The sequence below is a fragment of the Egretta garzetta genome, unplaced genomic scaffold (genome assembly GCF_000687185.1).
Source record: "Egretta garzetta isolate BGI_Z169 unplaced genomic scaffold, ASM68718v1 scaffold56, whole genome shotgun sequence".
Classification (NCBI taxonomy): Eukaryota; Metazoa; Chordata; class Aves; order Pelecaniformes; family Ardeidae; genus Egretta; species Egretta garzetta.
This window is the reverse complement of record NW_009260182.1, coordinates 10,402,693-10,411,526: the sequence shown is the minus strand read 5'-3', so window position 1 is coordinate 10,411,526 and position 8,834 is coordinate 10,402,693. Positions and strand designations below refer to the sequence as shown.

At 43.2% G+C, this 8,834-nt stretch overlaps 1 protein-coding gene across 1 annotated transcript in view; it reads right to left on the bottom strand.

The window, feature by feature from the left end:
• Positions 1–1,750: 1,750 nt before the first annotated feature.
• Positions 1,751–8,834, bottom strand: part of LOC104129044 (interferon-induced protein with tetratricopeptide repeats 5) — an 8,032-nt gene continuing 948 nt past the window's right edge. Inside the window, exon 2 of the mRNA XM_035897351.1 lies at positions 1,751–6,983. Within this exon, the coding sequence (XP_035753244.1) occupies positions 5,555–6,983 (1,429 nt within the window). The 3' untranslated portion in view covers positions 1,751–5,554. The remainder of the gene's footprint in view (positions 6,984–8,834) is intronic.

Sequence of the window (8,834 nt, the reverse complement as noted above, 5' to 3'; positions counted from 1 at the left end):
TTTTTTTTTTTTTTTTTTTTTTTGTAGAAAATCTGGCAGCAAACTGTGATCTATGCTGAAAGTATCCTTGGAGCAGCTTTAATTTTTACAGTGTGCCTGAATTTTGTACATAAGTTGCCATTTAATTTCAAGTGTGTTTCTAGACCTACTTTCCCAAGCCCCCTACAGCAAAATTTTGAGGTGGTTGCTGCTTTTTTTCCCTGGGTATCTTTAAAGCTTGAATATCTAAACATCGCCATTCCAGGTATGATCCTCCAGCTGATCCTTGACTGGCACGGTGGCTGTGGCTCCTCTAGTATCTGAAGAGGAGTAAATTTGTGCCAGGGTACAAGGCATGCTAATAGACAAACCTGCTTTAGCTGTGTTAGTTGGAAGAAGCCCAAAGGCAGCCCCAGAGACCAGAGGACAGGCTCATGTTTTTCCAAACACAGAGCCTCTTCCTCCTGTAAAATCAGCAGCTGCTGAAGAAATTTAGAGTCCGTGCAAGCAGATGACTGAGAAACTGCCCACTCCACAGGCTATTCATTAGTGAAAAGGATGTTGGCAGACAAAGTTTTCTCTGCGTATTCCAGTGGCAAGTCTGTCTCTTCTCGGACCCGGGAGCTGTATCTTCAGATGGTGCAAATTACTCGTTTGTGCCAGCTGAAGAGCTGATCAGGCCACTTGTCCCGGATGGCCAGAACGCAACAGCTGCCATGTGCTGATGGTTTCCTGCTACTCGTGTGAGGAATGTACTACAGCTGGCTGCTTCACAGGAGCGAGAGACTCGGTGTGGCTCACGGGGTAAATTATGGATGTGATGACTCAATAAATAATGGGCTGTTTCTACATTTCCAGAGTGAAACTGTTGTCAGCAATGGAGGAACTTCACACTCTGCAATGTAAATCACTTCTGTGTTTCGATGCTGTATAAAGCTGCATTCTCTTCATTAGCAAATTGATCAGAGTCCAAATGATTTTTATCAATGCTGAACTAATAGCTTTGTTAATCATCTGCAGTGTATTCAGTGGTTGCTCGTGGTGTCCTACCCCAGCCTGGGCCTCAGAAGGGAAAGCAATATAGACTGATGTTCACAAATTTGATTTAGATCAAGAGTACAGACACAGTGGTATGATGTATTTTTATATACATATATGAATAGTATGTGTATCAAGTAGTTCTATTATTCATGCGTATTTCAAATATAACGTATTAAAATTGTTTGACTTCAGTTGTCTGTGCTCAAAGCAAGCATTTCTCACTGCCCCGCTTCAGAAGTGTGGTCAGAGCATCGCTTACGTGTGCAGACCATAGATTAAGAGATGGGAGTGCAAAAACTGCTTAAAACCAATGACATAACCTTTTTTTCAGCCCTGAGCCCTAATTTTTATTTTAACATACGTTCATAAAAAAAGACAAAATTTATCCACGAGTATTTCTTAATGAGTTAGGAAAAATATGTGCATTTGGGAGCAAAAAAAAGGTGGCTTTATTAATTAGTAGTGATAAAGATATTGTCTTAGATCTTAATGCAAAAGCTGATATCAAAAAGTACGGAATATGTGGTCTACAAAGAAGATAAGCTATTTCAACAAGTTATAAGTTACGCTGTCATTGACTTTACAAAAATGTAATTACTTTTTTTACCACATCATGACATGTCAGAAGTTGTTCATGCAAGAACTGCATATTGTAAAAGCCTGTTGGAATAATACTATATGCATTTTAATCCTAGTAAACGCTAATGTCTAATACATTATTAGTATTTTTTTTATTTTTTTTTTATTTCAGGATTTTTTTCATAGGCTTTTCTGGTTTGTGTTTAACTTATAATTAAGGCAGTATTTCTTGTTTAAAATATCTAATTCAGCAGAAAACATTCAACTGGTTTTATATACAGACCTTTTGTAGAAGATGATAGAATTATTTCAGGGTTTTCTAACACTGTTTCTACTCTGAATTAAGCCAATGGACAAAAGCTTATAAACCATAATGATGCTTCCTGTGCATAAAGCACGCCATGAGATATCAGCCCTGTCATGAATCTCCCCAGCTCACAAACAGAAGGAAGGAAGCATAACAAGAAGTGACCTGTGAGTGGAAGATATGGGAATACAATGCAGTTTGCAAAGCCTCATGCCAAACTCCTACCCCCCTGATCCACAGCACCCAAACTGAACAGCTCATCTTCATCCTGCCATGCAAAATGTTTCAGATGGCGCGTCATAGAAGCCTTTGGATTATGCCATGTTTAAAAAATGATTGCTTGTATCTTCAATGGGTTTTTTTGGAGAGTATATTATTCAGGCTGTTCTCCACAGACAATCTCTCCTGGCATGGCACGGTACAGCGGTAGGCAGAGATACCTGGGCTAGTTGTGAACAAGTCCCCTGGCTATCACTGCAGGTTCCCAGCAGCCCTGTTGAGCGCTGATGGATGCGAGCTTCAATGGAGCACTGCGCCGCTGAGCCTGTCGGGCTTCCCGGGACTGGCTCGGCTGGGGTAACGTCTGCCCAAGGCAGAAACGGCTGGATCCTACCCCAAATGAATCCTGCCTGGAATAATACTCTCTTCGTGGAGTGAACGGGAATTCAGTGTAAGTAAGTGAAACTGCTGAAGTTATCCCATCTGTTTGCATTCCATGAGGTTTGAAATGGGGAAATCATCTTTCTTTTGAAATTGCTTATGTGCTGGTGATAACTTTTATCACATCAGCTTTGGAATATTTAATAAATTTTTACCTTGAAAAATTGTGTGAAAACAGCATTGGAAAAGCCGAGTACCTTCTCTTGAAAAATTACCCTGTTTTCAGGGGAAAAAAAGAGAAAATTTTGAGCCTGAAAGATTTCTGCCTGCTTGGGTGATAATTTGTCTCCTGAAAAACAAAGGTTTTCTGTGCTCCTATATGGTGAATATATTTTATATTGGCACAACAATTCTTTGTTTGCTTTCTGAAGTGTTACAAGGAAAAGGAAGTGCTTGTTTAAGTTAAAGCTGTAACAGTACTTCATGGTCAGCATTATGAAGTCCTTAGTCGGGATCACCTTAATAGGTGGTACCTTCTGCTAAGTGACTATTCTAGTGTATGACAGTAGAGTTTCCTATACAATTTAGAAGGTGCTTTTGATTCATAAACGAGTATTTCCTGAAGGGTGATCTTCACTTGCTTTTTTCCCTGCACTGCTAGCATAGGCTGCAGTGATATATTCATACTTGGGTGCAAATTGAGAGGTGTTCAGCTTCTGTGTGGTTCTGGTTTTGCCCATCGGACTTGGACACCACAAACCGCGTGTTTCGGTTTGTCCGCTTCCCCAAGCTCATGCCCAGCCTCTCCCCTGTGTTCCCCTGCCAGGCAAGGCAGCAGCACCACCCTGTGGGAAATAACGTTTCTCCTCATTTACAAGGCAGTAGGCAAGAACCAGAAGGCAGCGTTTGCACTGAGCATCCCTGGGTGGTACGGCGGTCCAGCACAATCCTCCAGAGCCCGAAGCAGGTAAGGCACAATAAACAGATTTCTTGCATCACTACACCTCAACAGTCAATTTCTTTGCTGTGGAGAAGATTGAGCCAATCTGACTCTTCATAAAAATTCAGGCTCACATTTTTCTCAGAACACTTTATTGCTTCTCCTTATTTCTGCAAGGTTCATATTCCAGGAGAGAGGCAGGAGAGGCTCTGGTGGCAGGCGGGGTGTGGAGGGGAGCAGGGATGTGCCAGCAGGGCTTCGGGACCCTGCAACCACCTCTTCCTCGAATTCTTCCCTGCTGCCCCCGGTGCCCTCAGGAGGGTTTGGATGGCAGTGATGCTGATGTTAGAAACCTCGATTGAGAAAGGCAGTGAGGTCGCCCAGCATGCCCTTTTGCCCGTGCAGCTGAGCACAACACCATAGGTAGTCACCTGTTCCTGCCTTCAAACCTACGGTTGTTCCTACCAGCTTTCAGAAGTGGTGTGTCAGTCTTGCTCCCAGTCTTTTCTGCCTTCCTCCCTCCCTACTCTTTCCATAGGCAGGGACACCTTTGTAAAAGAGAAGCTGGCAGGTGGCTGGAACACAAGGATGTATTTTGCCCCAGCCCTTTCTTGAGAAGACGGTGCGGTTGTAACCTGTTTAGCTCCTGATCACTTTCACTTGTATTATGAAACACTCTTTGAGGGAGAGCTGAGAGAGGAGAACTTTCTTGATGTTTCAGGATCTGGCATCATATTTTATACTCCTTCAGGCCTGTCATTCTGTCTGTACATGGGACTGCTGTTGCAGGGGCAGGGATGCCCCAGGATGGCTGGAAACAAAAGTGGACATCCTGCCTGATGGGCTCTGCCATCAGTTTGCATATTCTACACTACTGGCCAGGGCTCAGAAGTGTTCTGGAAGTACAGCATTAGTTTTTCCTGCACACCATGATCTATTATACCAAGGTACAATACTGTGGAATTAGGCTGGCCTGTTGTAAAGAATACTGACTTTTAGTTGGATATCTGTCCTTTCAGCCCTTTCTTCCAGTCACGTAGACTCTGTGGGCACCCACCCCTTTTCCCCCATGTCCCTTGTGTTCTGCTGCCCTGTTCTCCGGTGCTCATGCAACTCCTTGCTCTAGCTGCACTCTGCCCTCCGTGTCCAGTTCAGTGCATTTCTTGTGTGTATTTTCTATCTCTGGCTTGTTTCACGAGCTTGGCTGCAGATAGCCATCTTTTTTGGCATCTTAAAGACTGCCTCTCCTTCCCCTCCGGATGTCTGCTGTAGCAGTTCCTGAGACTGCGGCTTTGGGTAAACTAGGAGGATGTTGTTTCATGCACAGTTTAATTCTTTGGTGCAACACCTCTGAAGCCACCTTGCTCAGAGTTTGCGAAAATAAATGGGGCTATCTCCTGGCACTTTCATATCATGCCAAAACTTTATCTCTGTTAGTTTTTCAAATGGCCATTTCCCTTTCTTTCATCTACTACTGTGAGGATTGGTCAGCAGAGAGATACCAGAAGCAACAGTTGATGGCTACACTGCTCTTTAATAGTTCACAGCAATAATACATGTTTTGTAAGCTTTCCAATGAACTAGCCAAACAGTGGTTATTCTTCATAGTTAAACAACATACAAGGTACTGAACAAGTCTTTAACAAAAGTTTTTTAAAGGTTACACTAAAAAAAGAGATTTTTTAAAATATTTGAAAAAGCATCAGAAATTCCATTTGTGTATAAGCATGCCTTTCAAGTGGATAAATGAAATAGTATAGTATGGTTCCCTTATCTTTTTCTCAGTAGAAGGTAGGATCTTATTTCTAGCTTAGTTCTATGTTCTACAGTTCATCACTCAAACACAACCCTTATATCAGCATTAGCATTGAAGACTAAGATAGCTTAGCTGTTATTTACTATTTCTAAGCATGCTCGCTGTTGGTGAATGAACAAACAAATGAACAGTCATCATCTGCAGTTCCTACATTATCACCAGAAAGTGGTGCCACCAGATGTTTCATCTGGTTATAATTAAAAAACAAAACAAAATGTTTTGAGAGTCTGTTGAAATGTTCTTGGGTTTGGGTTTTTTTTTTTGGTGTGAAGGAATTTGGGGAGCTTTAGCTTCAGCTGGAAAGTTGTAGCTCATGTAACGCATTCAGATATTCTTCACTGTCGGGATTCAATGCAATGGCTTTCTCATAGCACTCAATTGCTTCACGTTTCTCACCATTTAATTTATGAACGAATCCAAGTGTACCAAAATCTGTTGCATCTCCTAAACCTCCTTGAATTCTCTGTTCTAACAATTTCTTCACAGCACTTTTGCACAGTTTCCTTCCATATGAATTTTTTTCAATTTTCAGCCCTTCTATGAAATACTTAATGGCTTCAGATTCCGATTTCATATGAAAAAGCTGAAAATTGCCATAATGGTAGTAGTATTCTTGTTTATCACTATAGGATAGAATTTTTATCTGAAATGCTTTCTGAAATGTCTCTTCTGCTTCTTTATGCCTCTTGTTGTGTGCATACATGTTTGCTAGGTCGGTATGGGCAGAAAAAAATGTTGTCTTTTGCTCAATTGCTGTTTTAAAATGAAAAATGGAAAGTTGGATGAGTTCCTCCACTTGATCTTGAGGTGGATATCTTGTCTTTTTCAGTTCAAACAGCTTCCTTCTGTAACAGAGTCCTAGTTGGTGATGCAAAAAGGCAGATTTTGGTGCTGCTTCTAGGGCCTTTTTCAAAATCTCCAGTGCCTTGTCCAGTTCTCCCTTCCTTCTGTAAAATTTAGCAGCGTATCGCAGGAAATGAGGAAGATCAGGGGTTTTCTGCATTGCTTCTTCAATGTACTTCTCCCCTTCATCAACTCGCTTTATGTCCTGAAGTTTTAAAGCAAGTAATGCCATAACTAAAGTATCCTTCGGATTCAGTTCCACTGCGTGCTTCAGGGGCTCGAGGGACCGACTTATATCTTCACACTGTCTGTGACAAAACGATTCCAAACGATACATTGCTGTTGCATAGCCGGCACTAAATTCCGGGTTATTGGGTTCATCCTTCAGAGCATTTTCAAAGCAATTCTTTGCTCTCTCGTAGTATTTTGCCCCAAACTTTAAGAATGCCCATCCTTGCTCAGCATAGATCTCTGGAAGCTGAATTTTCTGTTGGGCGGTATTTGAAAGGTTTTTGCAGCTGTCTTCCACTTTGCTTATGTAAGTTTGAGCTTCTTCGTACCTCTCCATGTGGTAATATATCCAGGCATAGTTCCCCCAGGTAACAAGACTTCTCCTGGAAATTTCATCTGGATGATTTTTTTTAACAACTTCTTCAGCTTTTTTGAGATTTCTCAGGGCTTCTTCATTTGAATTCTTTAGGTAACATACATAGGATAGCAGGTTATAATTTATGGCATTGGATTTCATTAGAAACTCAATCTGATAGTATATTGTTTCTTCTAGGTCTTCAAGATCCACATCCTGCTTCAGCAAAGTCCATGTAAAATGACATTGTAGCTGCAGCAGGGACCCCTTCAAGGAATTCTTGGAAATGGTACTAGGAGAAATCAAAGAAAAACTTACTTATACTCCATTTGCTTTTTGCTACTCTTGTTTTTAAACCAGGCATGATGTACTTCAAAAGCAGGCAGTACCTCACCTGGTGCCACTAGTCAACAACAGTTCAAACAAGCCAAAGCTGTGGGAAGCCATAGATCTGAAGAGCTGAAGAGTTATTGTGGTAATTCTCCTTGCAAGTATGAGGGCACCTCTTACATAGCAAGAGAGCTGAGGGTCTGGATGGGGCTAGACTCTGTGGGAAAGCTGGCACACCTCTGGGCCTCAGGAACATATTTCCTATGCTGGGTACAACTGCTGAAGCCTGTCCAAAAGAGGTAACCAAATAAAAAACTTCCCCCCAAATACAAAGTGATATAGCACCTTTCCCATGTGTCTGTATATTTTATGGTTTGGATAATAAATTTCATTCTGAATTTCCTGCATTTGTAAAGCCTTGTTTGTTGGATCATAGCAATGTTATGATTATACTGATGTATCCAGTAGCTGGCTTCCAGATCCCACCAGTCTCCCCAGACACTGGCACTTGGGTACACAGGCCCCCGAGGGTGCAACCCCGCTCCACTTGCTGGTACAGACCCCATGCTCACTCACTAACCCTGTGGATCCCCAGAAGCTGGCTTGGGACGTCCAGTAGCTGGTCAGAGAACCTCTCTTCACCCAGGTGCCTCACCCCTAGGCACACACATGCATGCACACACACTGACCAGATGCTGTGCACATACAACTGGTTCCTAATACCCCTTTATCGCTCTCTATTTGTCAATGTGTGTTCCTTCTCAAATCACCCAGATCCCTCATTTCCCTGCTTTTGGTCGCCTCCCCAGACATCCCATAATAAGTCTCAGGCCACTCCCAAATGCTCTTCCCCGCATCCCATAATGAGTCCCATGTCCCTAGGCAGCTCAGACCACAAGGTGCTCCCACGGACTCCCGGTGCTGAGTGTCTCCCCCTGGCCCGTGGGACTGAAGATCCCCTGGGGCAGCCCTGGGAGGAGCGGGTGGGGGCTTGTGTCCCTGACTGGGGCATTGGGGAGCCCCCACCTGCCCGTGTGCCTCTGTGCTCCTCCGTGTTCATGGGAATGGGCCGATGGCTCTTGGGATGCGCCTGGGAGCAGCTGGGGCAGGGTGTGATTTGGGTTCCCCCTCCTGCCATTGCCTGCCTGTGCCCCTGTGTGGGTGTGCAGACCACCTTGTATCACACCGTCTATCGAGGACAAACCTTTACGATGAAGCAGAGAGGGCACTTTGGGCTATATTGTGTTCTCCCTTAAAGAAGGAATGACACATGACTTTATAACAAAGGCTTCTCGGTCCAAACCTTGTTAGAAAAACTTCTCTGCTCTCCCTCCTGTAAAACCTAGAGGGTCTACAGCCTGCATGGTACAACGTGTGCTGCCGCTCAGCTGCACAATCGTGTAAAAGCGGAGATGTCTTCTGGGTAAAAAAAAGGAGTGGAAAGACTGGAAAACTACGAGGAGGCAAATCAAGGAGGAATCGGGAAGCAATTCTTCCAGTTTCTGGGACAGTGGGAAGGACACTGGGGAAAGTGACACTGAATGCATGTTTCCATCCAAACCATCTGACAAAAAAGGTATTTATAGATGCTGTTCATGCATAAGTTTGTCTTACAGACATCTTTGCCTTTCTCTAATAATCTCCTCTGCCTAACTGATGTTTTTGATTGGTATTAACAGTTCCTAATCAGAAATCTGTATGTGAGGTAATTACAGTTCTTCTGGGATGCAGGGGAAGTGAGAGCAAGTTCCTGTTATTATCACTATCTTGTCAGAAACCTTCGGCTACCACAGAACAGATGCTGGCTGGCAAA